General features: G+C 40.9%; 1 protein-coding gene across 1 annotated transcript in view; it reads left to right on the top strand.

The window, feature by feature from the left end:
- The window catches only part of col14a1b (collagen, type XIV, alpha 1b), a 164,220-nt gene that overhangs the window by 86,369 nt on the left and 62,924 nt on the right, over positions 1 to 14,927 (top strand). Inside the window, exons 19-21 of the mRNA XM_085345751.1 lie at positions 4,765 to 4,894; positions 12,634 to 12,756; positions 13,737 to 13,886. Coding sequence (XP_085201877.1) covers positions 4,765 to 4,894; positions 12,634 to 12,756; positions 13,737 to 13,886 — 403 coding nt within the window. The remainder of the gene's footprint in view (positions 1 to 4,764; positions 4,895 to 12,633; positions 12,757 to 13,736; positions 13,887 to 14,927) is intronic.

Here is a 14,927-nt window from a genome sequence, read left to right as displayed (position 1 = left end):
GCCATCTGTCCACAGGCAGCTGTGATGCTCAACTCATTGAAGCTCCATTATGTCCCTGTGCCGCTTCATTCAGCGTCCAATAAACCAAAGCTGTCGGGCATCAAGAGCAATTCCACCGTGTGCAGGGTTCTGGCTCTCACTGCTCGGGAGCAGATTCTTGTTCCAGGAGGTTAAAAACTGGGGATTAAAAAGTTTAAGGGATCTTTTTCTTAAAAAACTGTAACTGTCTGTGTGTGACACTCACAGCTATTAGAAAATAATCAATAAATACAGTGTTTTGCACTAAAGCTTTAATTTCTGATCTTTGAGCCATGTCTCAATTGCCGGTTTTAGCTAATGGAAGCCATTTAGGTTTAAGCACCATAAGTGTGGTTTCATGAGGGAGAAATCCAAACTGTGATCTTTGGCATCATTCAGCAGAAATGTCTGTCCCCTAACTGCTCATTTAGTGTGTCTGATCCACTTCCAGTTCTCTATCTATTTGTTTTTTGTTAATGTTAGGTCTGTTTCTGATATTTAACAGTAAGTGTCTTTTATATATATATATATATATATATATATATATATATATATATATATATATATATATATATATATATATATATATATATATATATATATATATATATATATAATTTTTCTTTTTCTTTTTTTTTTTTTTCTCCAAAGTCACAAATCCTCCAGGATTTGTGCGTCCAGCAGCTACCAGCTGTCAAAAATGTCCTGTAATAAACTGAAGGCTTCTTATGACTTGACCTGAGCTCAAAGTCCTCATCTAAGATTAAAGGTGTTTCTTCTTTAACATCGTCAGTGATGTCGACCACTACTGCAAAGCTAGGCATGTTAACACCAGAGTTTATGAGCATTTTTCCCCAAGTGGCCACTAAAGGAACTGCAGGTATGGATAGTTTTTTTTCTCAGCTTCAGTTTTCAGCCCCTGGAGGTTCCCGCTTGGTTGGCAACATAAGGGATGCGTCCCCACTTGGATCTAGGGCGACTATTTGGATTTATCATAAAAATGATTTAAACAAGATTACTGACAGTTCAACATTATTCATTAGTTTTGTCACACTGACTGGCTGTGGTGTGTTTATGTATTTATTAGGGGTGCAACACGTTCGATACAGTGCTTTCGGTTCGGTACGCATATGTATCGAACAATACAAAATTTTTTATTTATTTTATCAACTTTTCTTCTGACGATGCTGTCTGTGTTGAGCGCTCGTTGCAACATGGCAACTGCTTCAACGCTACCCGAAATTGAACCTCCCCCACCCTCATTCAGATCTGGCCTTTGGACCTATTTTGATTTTCATGTGACGTATGACCCTGAAGGTAAGCGCGTCATGGACAAAAGTAAAACAGTATGTCGGATGTGCCACAATGCTCAATTGGTGGGAACTACTGCGTTAGCGTAGTTAGCTTGTTAAGGTGTTGACGCCGTCCAGCCCCACGCACGGGGCGATCCACGGTAACTCGTTAACGGAGATTTGCCGCGTTATGGCGTTAATGTCGTTTTAACGAGATTAACGCTGACAGCACTAGTGGGAACACAACGAATATGACTGCACGTTTACTCCGACATCATCCTCGTGCAAAGACAAGTGGAAGCAGACAAAAACACATGCTACAAATTTTACCCGAGTCATTTAGACAGCCGTTGGCACAGGATTCTCCTTATGGGGACCTGATATGTTTAATATGCTGCTGAGAATATAGCCCAGAAGAAGCGTATAGTAGAGCTTTTATTTTGAAAGAGCCATTTCTCTGTAATAAACTCTCTTTTCCAAAGATGAGGGATTTCTCCATCAGATAGATGAATTAATTTTTATTACTTTGTTGTTTCAGCAACATTAAATTTAAAAACTGTACTTTTGAGTTAAAATATATATTTATAATTTTAATAAATGACAAATTAAAAAGGCATGAACATTTTTTTGTATCGAAAAAATATCGAACTGTGACACCAAAGTATCGAACCGAACCGTGAATTTTGTGTATTGTTGCAGCCCTAGTATTTATGTATTTATATTTCGGTTTTAGGTCAATAATTGTTCTGTAATCTCAATATTGACCAAAATATTCTTCGTAGTAGTCTTTCTGATTTTTTTTGTTGGTTCCAGTTGTTCTGGTCTGAAGTCTTGTTTCTGCTTTGGCGTTTTGTCTGTACAGCTCTTCTTGTGTCATCGCACTCTGACTCTGTCAGCTGTGTGTTTGACTGTCTACCCTGCAGTTTACCTTTAAGCCTCGTTGTTCCAGCGAAGGTGGATCAAACTTAATATTCCAGACCTGCGTGGAGCCTCTGTCAAAACAAGATTGTGTTTCTGGATCACATAAATACTTTATGAGACCGCGTTTGCATTTACAAAGAGGTTGGAGTAAAAAAGGGAGTGCAGCTGGAGGTGGTTTATTCCAACTGTGTGACACTGTGACAGTTTAGAGACTTGCTGCCTTTTTCATCAGGCTGGGCTGAAATTGATTTGTTAAGGCCCACAGTGCTGCTCTGACTGACACGTATAAGAATTTCTTTCTGTTTTTTTAGAAAGTGGAAGTTTTGCGAATGGAGTCGGGCCAGACTCTACATGCTCAGAATGCAAACTGGCCCAGCAGACAGACAGCAGAGAGAGCTCAACCTTTAAAGATTTCTCCTACGCACAATACAACAATAGCTCTGGTTACCTGGAGCGAGATGAGCTCTGTGTTCAATCATATGTAAAATACAAACATTTCCCTTCACAGAGCCACTTAGAGCATTCACAGCATGCTTTATGCAGATCAAATAACAGACGAGTGTTTCTTAACTGTATCATAAGGCTCGGCTGATATAATATGTTCAGTTTACTGAGAGAAGATTTGGCTTCTTTCTAACCAATAGAATGTGAGGAGCCACTTGAATTTGTCAAGATTTTCTTTTATTATGTTGCCACAACCAGACGACGCCATCCTTTTCAGTTTGCTCCAATTGGATTTTGTTGGAAATTACTGTCATCATACATAAAATATATATATGTGTATCATAGAGTTTAATAACAGAAGGGGGAAGAGTGTGGAAGAGAAGGTGATACTTTAAGATGAGCGGAGGGGAAATGAGCCAGAGGTTTTGGAGAATAAAAACAAAGAGAGCTCCACTGGGTTTCGGATTCAAAGAACAAAAACAAAAATAAATAATATAAGTCACCATATAAGTATAATTTATGAACAGCAGATGTGGTGAGACAAACAACAGCAGAGAAATCGAGAGAAGCAGAGATGAAGAGCGAGGAAAGACGTCCACGGGGTAAAGAAGGAGATTAGATTGTCTTCAGTGTGAGATCATCAGTTTTAATAAAAGACTCAGCTCGCCCACAGGTGAGGAGGACACCTGGACACAATTAACCTCTGCAGCACTTTGAAACCTCGCAGTCCACTGCAGCCACTCTCCCTCCTTCACCTCTATTAAAAAGGCTAATGCTATTTTTTTGCTAGCTCGTGCTTTAGAAATCTTAATTCTCTTTGTTAACTCATTTTTAAATCCACCCTTGTTAGACTCTAAATCCATGGCTCAGAGGAAGCCAACACATGAGACAGGAGTTCAAAGAATGGAAAATAAAAAATGATAATAAAATATTAACAATAAAAAATACACAAAGCACAAAAAAGGGAGACGGGAGTCAGAGAGACCAACAAACCCAGCGGTGAGCTGTTGGACTGAAGATCAAGCGAAAAAGAAACAAAAACTGGTTTGATTTTAATTAAAAAAAAACAAATGAATTTGATTTAATTTTAAACACATATGACCTGCTAATGTAAACACAGTAAAGTTATAATGAAATTAGTCAATTACAGTTAAAAAGTCTCCCATGGAAACTTGTTCCTGTCACAAAACCTGCAACATTATCATTTGACCTTCAGATCAGACTTTGAAGGAGAGGTCAGAGGTCAAATGTGACATGATCATTTAAATCTATATGGTACTTCCTAAATGTTGACAATAAACACAACATGTTATGTCAGTTTTCGACCAATAAATCTTCAGGTTGACCTTGATGACCTCAGTGGACGAAGCTGTGATGAATTGTTAACGCGGCTCCTCGACGTCCCTGCAGCGTTTTATCATAATTCATTCAAAAGTTTTCAGAGTGCGTTTAAAGACTGAATGCAGATACAGAAATGCTACCAAAAACATCAACAAACAGAGGGAAGAATGCAGAATGCTTGAAGACGTTCTCAGTCGCAGTCTGTCACCTCGATCATGCTGTGAAGGAAGAGGGAGGGTAATGAGAATGATCAAAGAAACAATCATTTAGACGCAAACGTATCTCTGCATGTGGACACAAATTATAATCAAATCACTGAAGACATGCACAAGTTTTTTGGGTTTGCAGAAACATCATTTTCCTATTTTTTTTTTAAAGCAAACTCGAGGTCCTGTTAAATCGAGAAACCTCGGCAGCCACGTTATCCTGCTGTTACATCTGATCTACATGAAGTGATCCTGCAGTGAGCGTATGTGGTGCAACATGATTAAGAAGCAGCTACAAAAGTCCACACGTTTAATATTACAAAGCAAAACTGGACGATGAGCTGTGGAAACTATCGAGATTAGAAACAAGAAAACGTCAGAGTGCAGTTTCTCTGTTTGACTGGCAGCTGAACTTTGGGAGGTGAAATGTCACATCAGTGCAGAGAGACTGAGGATGGGGAAATGTCTAAATGTTAAAGTCAAACATTAACGGCTTTGCTTGTCTTTCAAAACTGTCCTGACTGGTCTTTCTGTGCTTACAGAGAACAGTGCCCACTGGTCAGAACAGCCTGGTTCTGCAGCCTCTGCTGTCAGACACAGAGTACAAAGTCTCCATCACTCCTGTTTACCCCGAGGGAGACGGACCGGCAGCCGCCGCGACGGGACGGACGCGTGAGTCATATTGATGCTGAGTTCGCTTGACTTTTGTTTCTTTCACTTTCTTTTCTTCACTCTCTGCTCTTTTTAAGTCGTCTGCAGTATCGTGTTTTATCATTAACCTGTGATCAGGACCTCAGAGCAGAGCTGGAGTTCCACTTGACACCAACTTATCTGCTGTCTAACACAAGCATACAAATTAGACCAGGAAACAGCGATACAAGAAGAAAGACTTTTTTTGATGCATCTCTGCATCTCTACGCTGTTTACAGGATGGATGGTTTGGTTTACAGGAAGTCCTGCTCTAACGTTTGAGTCTGGAGAACAAATCCCAGCACATGCTCCTCCCCTCAGCCTGGCTCTGATCAGGTTTCTTCCTTCCCACTGTCACCAAGTGCTTGCTCATAGGGAATTGTTTGATTGTTGGGGTTTTCTCTGCACTGTTGTGGGGTCTTTGCTGTACAATATGAAGCACCGTGTGGTGACTGCTGTTGTGATTTGACTGTCAGTTTGAGACACAGACTTTTGAAGGACAGCAGCAAGTGGTCAGACGTGAAGAATAACCACACTGGAAAACAAATATGTAACCTAGAAGGGACAGAACATTGTGGAACCTCTTAATATCATTTAGCTCTTTGAGTGTTCAGTCAAAAAGAGCTGTATCATCATTATTATTGTTGTTATTATTAGAACCAGTCCATTTACCATTTTATTCTTTCTTTTTTATGCTTATTTATTCATTCAGCAAGTTATTTGTATCATATCTGATCTTCTAAGCCAGTTGTACTCACATTTGTTCAGCTTCTTGTGTCTAAAAATACTGGCATAGTGTAGAAAAAGAAGAAACACATGGAGGAGAAACTTCATGTTGTCCTCCCAGCTGACTGTAGGAGTAGTTTGTTATAGTTGGACAAATAGCCTCGGCTGGGGTTTGAAAGTAGAGCTGAGAAGCTGCTGTGGATCAGAGTGCCACACTTGTGACCCTCCGACACTCTCTGGCATCTTTGCGCTCTGATCTCCGGCACAGTCCTGCTGCTGTAGACAGACTAAAGTATTATTGGATTTGTGCCGGGAAAATCTTGTCATGACAGAGCAGACAGGAAGAAGGATGAAAGTGAACAAAGGCAAGAACGGGATGAAGAAAGGTGAAGGTGCTTGTTTTCCACGATGATCTCTTCCCTGTTGATCTGATAGAGGTTGATTTCTACATTCAGTGGCAGTTTTCAGGATTCCTCTTTCACCCTCTGTTTATTTATCGTTATTATTCCTTTTTGTCCTCTTTGAAAAGTGGAAACATCTCAAGCGAAAACTAACAGAGAAATGCCCTCAAAATCTGTGGATGTTATGTTGTGAGTATGACAGTGGCAGGATATGCTTCGAATATTAAATGATTAAATATGTGAAGCTAAAGTGAATCCAGAGTAAAGGCAACAAAGCACGTGTTCGACTAGCCTGTGTCATCCTGACTTTAAAGTTTCTTTGCCACCACAGATTAAAAAGATGAGCTCTGCAGAAGACCGTCTGTCCTCACTGTGCCATCACGTTTTGTTGTTGTTGTTTTAGGACCTGGTTTCATTTTTAGTTTCTCTTTCTTTTGGTTGGTTATGTTTACATTTATCATGGTTTGGATAAAGATACATCATTTGAAGAATAGTCAGTAGTTGGGGTACGATGCCGTCTTTGGTGATGTATGAACAGCTCTCAGGATTATGTTGCTTCCTTCAAGTCGTGCTGTTGCTGCTCCTGGTGGCTTCTGGATCTCCAGTGTGGTGAATGTTGACCTCGTGCTCCAGTCTCCATTTAGCTCGGTCCCGACTCTCCAGTTTAATAACACAGAAGGCTTTTCACTGCGGGCCAGCAAAGCTGTTGCACACTTCAACAATGGCCAGGCTTTAAAAAATAAACGGCTCAGTGGTATAAATCACACAGAAAACAAAGAAGGACAGAAAATGTGTTGTCCTGTACATCTGCTGTCCATCTCAGCATGTTATAATATTACACTAAGTTTCAGTATATAATGATTTAATTATGCCAACAGATAACTCATTGAAGAAAGCCATATGTATTCATAAAATCATAATCATACGTCTCTTTTAACAAACAATCAGTTCAGCATAATTCAAACCAAGTACATGAAGCAAAGTTTGGATCTGAAAGGCCAAAAAGATTCTGGGAGATAGAAAATCCTCCAATCCTGGAGGTGTTGAGGGTCAGCGAGGACCAGGAGACAGGCCAGAACAAAGCAGCGCTGTGGTTTGCAATTAAAAGATAGTGGAAATGTCAATGTCATGTTCACAACCACAAGGGTGCAAAAAAGTGAGTATTTTCAGGATCAAACGTGGAAACGACTTCACCGATTGGGAAAAGTTTGCTAATGGGACCCATAACGAGGTGCTGGTGTCTCGGGTGTTTGTGCCTCCTGAGAGGGAGAATCTGTTGTGGGTGAGTTGAGGATGAGAGATGCATTTCTGCCCACAGCGGCTGTCGCTTTCTTAAAGTCTCATTACTGTGAAACAAACACAACAATTTAAGCCGAGCAGCAAAGTGTTCGCCATTCATCTTGTTCAGGACGCTCAAGAAAATGTTGCCGGAAGCTGAATGATTGAGGGGGCGTTTTTCTTCCTGCCAACACGGGCAAAGAGAGGGTTCAATTATATTGTAAAGTTTAAATCACTGCACAAGATAAAACGTTGATTGATTTGATGAAATATGTAACAAGATAGAAAAGTCTCTGTCAGTGCTAGATTCAAAATACTGGAGCCGAACCTTTATTAGAAATTAGGTGTGCGCTTCCAGTTTTGCTTTTCGTTGCAACTTTGCCTTCATTAACAAGTATTTAGATGAAAAATAGGAAGACGTACTTTCTCCCTAACCCAACCCCGGAGATCTCTGCAGCTCATTACACCTGAGACAGTTTCCCAGGAAGGAAAAGAGACGGCGGCCGCTCAGTGCTCAGCATCCATTTGCTTTACTGTGGAGCTGAAGACAGAAATATGCGGGAAGCATCTTTTCCTCTTTTGTTAAATATGACAGAGCGCCGCTGCGAGTGCAGCAGAGGCTAATGATTTTCTCTGCCGCCAAGTGCATTACAGAACAAACACTCCACTTTTAGCGTGGAGGAAACTCTAAATTTAAGTCGTTCATCTTTCCGCTCCGTCCCATCATGTCTCCCCCGTGCGACGCGTTACACACATTAGCAGACGCTAACGACGTTCTCCGCTTTTTAAGCGACGAGCCTGCGACACCCGCTGATGATGAATGGCTCCTGTTAGGTAGTGAGGGATGAGACGATCACCTGGGGAAGAATGACGGGGATTGCAGAGAGAGAGGAGGGGGGATGATTGCGTTTTTTAAGGTGGAGATAGATGATGTGACAAACGGCGCCCGTGTAATCTTGGGATTTGAACCTATGAGGGATGGGGCGAACGCCGAGGGAGGCATGACAGGGAATGCAGAGAGGATGATTGGGTTTTTAGCCCCAAACTGAAGATAGATAATGTGGCAGAAGAGGCAGATTAAGCTGCGTTTGATCCACTGAAGGATGGGCCAATCAGAGAGAGACGTGGGGGGTAATACAGAGAGGGCGGCGGGGAAACAAATATAATGTGATAGAAAAGTCACTACCAACTTGATGGCAAAGAGATTTAAGACCGAGAATTAGAAGATAATTGACTTTCATAGCCTCGGTGTGGAATATGTTGTGACGAGGAATGAATGAGGAATGAATTTAAGAGACAGCAGGGTGTTTTAATTTGTGCGATTTGGATTTTGAAGCAGCTTCGAATCTGTAAGAAGCACTAAAAAGCAAAGATTGTAAAGCAGCAGAATCACAGTCTGCAGTTCATTTTATTTGGAAAAATACCTTCAGACTAGAAGAGTCCTGCTTATCTTTTCAAACGAGGTGGTTTCAGGTCTTCTCATTAACAGAACATCACACAGTGTTGTTTTGTCAGAAGCTGCTGACATCACAGAGAAGCGGACGTGTTTACTGTGGCGGCGATGCGGCGGTCTAAGCATTCGCAGCCTGTTAAACATCAACGCTGGTGCAGGATGCCTGCACTGACTGAGCCTCCCACAGCAACTTAGCTGATTTCAAACACAGCCAGACAACAGTGTGTTTGTCAGGTGACGAGTAAAGTTGGTAATTCCAGCATGATTCTCTTTTTCTGTAACATCATTTAGTCAACAGTTGATGACCAGTCAGATAGAACCACGCAGAGGTGGGACCAAGTCATGTGACTCGAGTCCACACCTCTGGAACCACGCTTTTAAAGATGACACCTTCAAAAGGTGCTTCATTTTGAACCAGTGCTGGTCCCTCGGTGCTTGTTACCCTTCCTGTTGGCTCGTGTGGCTGTTGGAGAAAAAGAAGCAGACAGTTACTCCTGTAGCACCGTGGACGAGTGGTTTCTCCAGAACGCTGCAGCCCACAGTCTGCATCACAGAGTTTGTCTCTCCTCAAAAAGATTAAGTCAGTGGCTCGTGACGCTGTTAGGAGCCATCTGTAAACATCTGGGTAGTTCAAGTAAACATGCATTTAAATTTGAAAAAATAACAACACTCAAGCAAAAATAGATGTTTTTAGTGCTTTAATATTTCGATTTACTTTGAAAAATGGGACAGAGTCAGGTTTATCCCCGTGTGACAGCCTGGAAACGTCTGGGAACCGAGGAGAGACGTTTCTGGACTGGAGAGGAATGTTGTCCCGTTGTTGGCTGATAGAAAATTCTAGTTCTTCAACATTTTAGAGTTGTGTTCATAAAAGTTTTTGTTTGATGCTCCAAATGTTTCAGTTGGGCATTGGCTTGCTGAGAAATGCAAAGTCTCCCCTGGATGTTGCTCTGAAACCCGAGCACGCCTTTCAGCACTGATGGTGCTTTTCCAGATGTTCAAGCTGCCACTTCCATAGACATCCATGCGTTCCTTTGCCATCAAACATGCAAACTTCAGAACAGAAATAAAGAGCTTTCCACTTTGTCCCAGTCCAAAAAGAAGGAGGTGGTGTTTCTGGGTCATGTTTCCATACAGCTTCTTCATGTGACCGAGCTTTAACCTGCAGTGATGCCGTGGTTTCCATGACAGAATCATGCCAGTTTGTAAAGGAGCCCCAAAGTCACGTAGACTGATTTTTGCTGTTTCCTGCAGACAGAGATTCCTTCAGATTCCAAAAACAGTTTCTTTACTCTCTCCGTCTCTCAGCTGTTTTTGAGATTTTCTGCTGTCATCCGATTAAAACTGATCTAATATTTAAAAATATTGTTGATCTCTGAGTTCTGTGTTGGAGGGTGAATCAAATATAGATTTATGAGATTTACACACGATTGCATTCTGCTTTTGCTGACTTTTCCACAGTTTTTTCAGAATTGGGTTTGTAATTAGATCATTTTCCTCGTTTTCTAACCGAGACTCAAGAATAACATTTTGCTGCTCAATTAAATTGTTGGCTGTTGTCTTGGAAGACTTAATGCTCTGCTGTGTAAAAATGCTTTAATTTCCCACAGGAACTAAAAAAGTGGGCAGCAGCTTGGGGACTTGACGTCATCTCAACAACTGTTAGATGATAGATGCACAGAGTACAATGGAGGAACCAGTACGACGTCTGCATGCAGAATTAGTACCTTAGATCCTCAGCACCCAAAAAAGCATTTTTTTACTCTGAAAGTTTCATTAAATCTCCAGATTCTCATTACCCTCAGGCCTGAAGGGCGAAGACATAGTGGGAGGAAATGCAGACGGAGTTCAGAGGATGATGGTAATTTTCTCAGGACCAGGAAGGGCACAGTGAAAATAGATAATACGACCGAAGAGGCGGGTATAACAGAGGGATTTGAACATATGAGGGTGCAGCAGATACCGGCGGTGTGGGGGGAGTACGGCTTTCTTGCAGAGAGCATGATTAGCTTTTTAATGGTGAACGGCCGGGAAAGGTGAAGAGGGAAAATGAGGCAGAAGAGCCGGCATAATTTGGAGGGTTCAGTTGCAGTAATGGTGAGACGGCTGCAGCTCAGGGAGAGTGATGGGAGGTTTTTAGCATTTCAAATGTGCAACTCAACAGCCAGCAGATTCACTCTGGGATTTCCACCCGAAAAGTCTCACAGCTTCCCATTAACCACGGCGATCTGGAATCTATCACGGCTGTGGGAGAGCAGAGGAGGCTGCACGGAGGTCATAAATGTATGTGAATGTACAGACGGCTCGAAAAGCACACGTTCCTCAAAGAAAGCACTTTATTTTAAGATTCGTATTATTCCATTCGGCCATTTCAAAGGACGTGTCCCAGCTGTCGAGCCAGTGATAAGTCCTCTGGTTTTAATATCACTCTGGCAGATTAATTCGACTGTACACTTTGTAACAGTGGGGAGACTTTACTTCTCTGCTGTGCCGACAGTTGAAATTTTATTAGGCGTTATCAAACTTTTAGGCCTTTTTTGACTCGTCATTATCTTCCTTTTGCCAACTCGGCGTCTGCCCTTGCAGTTCCTCTCTGTACTTCCTGTCTCATTATTAAAGCTCATTCTAATCATTCTGTACTGAGGAATATATTCAGTACTTTTGCTTCTGCTGGATTTACCTTATTTCGATTTAAACTGTGGCTTCAGTTTGTTGGTATACAGCCGACTTCTCTTCTTTCCCTTTCATGTTTTTTCTCTGTTCTCTTTGTTAATGATTTTTCTGCTTCACCATCTTTCTCTCTCACTCTGCTTTTATAGTTTTTTCCCTGTTTTGACTCCAGACACTCACACATAAAATGCCCAAATATTTGCTTATATCGATATTTGTTCCTTAACCCTTTAAGACCTACCATTAAAACCAAGTCCGCCAGAGCTTATATTATATTTTCACATGCTGTGGAGCCATTTTTGGGAGCATTTCAAGTTGATATACATCAATACGACCATTATATTTTAATAATATGTATGCATTAAGTGCATAGTAATTACATAAATTGCAAAAAAGTACAATAAACTACAAAAAAATTTGAAAATCGTTTTTGTTTTTTTAACATATATTTGTAGTTAGAGAAATTTAAGAGGATTATCCCTCAAAACTGTAAATACAAAAAAGTTGCACAAAATAGTTTCCCACCACAGGAAATTTATTTTAAGTGTCTTCATAGTTTTATTTTTGAAATACACCAATTTTTGTACACTGCAGGAAAAACGAAAATAAATATTATCCTGCAAATTTGCAAAAAAAAGCAGCATGTGCATCAAAATAAACTATTTCCAGCAGTGCAATATGAGTCCTCAGCATCCCAGAAACGACACAGGAAGTCACAAAGTCAAATATAACTTTTAAAAGCACAAGTATAAGCTCATGAGGCGCTGATGGTAAAAAACTACATTTCCGCAAAATGACGTCACTTCCGGTTTCGGGCAGGTCATGGCAGACATGCGATAGTTCGCGCTGATGGATGTAGGAAGTGTTACAAACAGCTGATCGGATCGGCAAAGCTGTTTCTGTAATATTATGTTTTTGTTGCTGCAAGTGCTTTGATGCAGTTTTTGCAAAGCTGTATGTGGAAGGAAACTGTGACCGAGGACAAGCTGATGGCATAAGATGCAAGTACAACTCCTCCGGTTTCATATGCAAAAAAAATTATTGCGCTAGCTTACGTGGTTGCAGAGCTACCGGGATTTAAAAATAGTTACGCAAAACGGAGCGTGCTGCTCTGACCGGCTTTAAAGGGTTAATATTTGTTAACACTTTGCATACATATAATCTGTCTTTTCTCGTCCCTCTCTGCTTCTCAGTTCCTCTCTTAGCTCCCAGGAACCTGCGTGTCTCAGAGGAATGGTACAATCGCTTCAAGATCAGCTGGGATGTTCCACCGTCGCCCACAATGGGCTACAGGGTCATCTACCAGCCTCTAACTGGTAATTTAAACAATACCAATTATTTCTCCCTAATCTCTCTTTTAGCTCATTTCAAATATTACAGTTTAAGTCCCATCGAGTCCAGACAGTTTTAAGAAATGTTTGCAAACCATAATTCTATAATTTTGTCAATTTCATAAATATGTGGATAAAAACTAAAAGACAGAAATGCTGATGGATGGGGGCAGGCATGCTGAAGGAGTTTCTTACTGTAACAAACCACCAGGGATAAAAATGTAATCCAGTGCTGAAGTGCACATTTGAAACTGTCACTGACACTTAAAATGCCAAACTTTACCTCAGAGGAAGGATCAAAAAAGGATGTTGGTCTTACTTCCTCACCAACGCTGGAGGACTCGGACTGGTTTTTAGTACAATTACCCACACAGTGTACCGAATATGTTTGCAGTAAAATCCTTTAAATAGCTCCAAAACCACAACGTGGTCGAGAAACCGAGTTCAGTGACAGATGAGTGAAAGTGAAGGCAGACAGCTAACTGCAGCTGCTAGCATCTGAGCCGCACCACTAACCCAGTGTAAGGCTCGGAACAATTTAAAGTTTCACCCTCACGCACAGTCTTTGCATTCAGAGAAGAGACCCAAACGTTTTTTATAGAAGGCTGTTAGCATATTTTTCTGTTGTAAAGCTGAGATTTAAACTCAGCAGTCTGCGGGACTGATCTCAGGTGGAGTAAAATACCTGAGCTTTATTCAGCTGTTACCTGGTTCTCATCTCTTTTTTGTTGGGTTTTGTCAAAATAGGATTATGTTAGGAACAAATGAAAACATCCCGGACCTGCTGCACTTCTCACAGCTGTCAGTTTTAACAGTATAGAGGAATGTGAGAGGAAAACTGATATTTTATGCTGCAGCTGAAGCTAATGATGACCTCTGAAGGTGCTCCTTTGTTCTCCTTCTGCTTCACTGACCGTCTACTCATCCTTGACGTGTCTCCTCCATTATCCCACCGCACCCTGCAGCCCGTGGACAAGCCCTGGAAACCTTTGTGGGGGAGGATGTGAACACCATGCTGATCGTTAACCTGCTGAGCGGTACCGAGTACAGCGTCAAGGTCATCGCCTCCTACTCGACCGGATCCAGCGAAGCCCTGACAGGAAGGGCCAAGACCTGTAAGTTCATCATTCATTCCTTTAATTCTATAGTCCCGGTCACACTGAATTAGATACAAATGTGCTGTTTAAGAGCGTCTCTGGAAGTTATTACTGTAACAACATAACTCGGGCCCTGTTCAAAGCAGCAAATAACATTAGAGAGCTTTGTGGCCTCCAGTTAAGCTCATTAAGTGTTTCCTCGGTTTAAACCGATGCTCTTCAGCAGTCGTACAACTTTTCTAATTTAATTTTTCAAACCAATATTTCAGTCACTGGAAACTGTTCATGGATCCTTCCAACAGTTTACAGTGTAATCTCTTTTTGTAATGGAGTATGTCTCCATTTTTAATATCACGATATTTTGCAAAAAAACAATTGTTCTGAAAAACAAAGCAACACTTTTTATTTACTTCAAATCTGATTTCATCTCCATCTAATAAAACTACACCTGCAGATTGTATATATAATGTTTTTACCTGCAGCTTTATTTCATTGCCCCAAACAAATCTCTGCTTGTTGTATTTCGTCTTGAATGTTGCTTTCAACCTTTTTAAAGATTCATTTTTTGCTGACCTTCCTAAACTCCACCAGCTTTAATTAAGAACAGCTGCAGCCTCTTAGTTTATTTCATTTCAATTACAACAGGCAGTCAGACACTTCAGAGGTTGATTCCTAGATACCCGTGCGATGCTCTTAGCAGCAGTCGCAATCTAATTACAGGATATTGTCTTTAAAATTTTATTATGTTTGTCTTCACTGTAACTATAACCATGATTAAAAGAGTAGGATGAAGGAGTCTTCAGCTGTTGCCTCGTAGCATCCAAAATCCGTCTCTTTTTACTCTGTTATGGATTTATAGTGTTTTACTCTTTAGATGTAAAGTAAGAGGAGCCTCGTATTAACAGACGGGGTTTGTGTTTTCATTGAAATATTTATACCTGCACCTGTTTTGAGTGCAAATTTGGTTTTTTGTTAGTTGTAATCAGAGATGGGCAGTAACGCGTTACTGTAATCCGATTACTTTTTTCAAGTAACTAGTAAAGTAAGGGATTACTATTG

This window comes from Diplotaxodon limnothrissa, linkage group LG22 (assembly GCF_057381915.1).
Source record: "Diplotaxodon limnothrissa isolate DT_005_m linkage group LG22, D_limnothrissa_male_GT1.1, whole genome shotgun sequence".
Taxonomy (NCBI): Eukaryota; Metazoa; Chordata; class Actinopteri; order Cichliformes; family Cichlidae; genus Diplotaxodon; species Diplotaxodon limnothrissa.
This window is presented reverse-complemented; position numbering and strand designations above follow the sequence as displayed.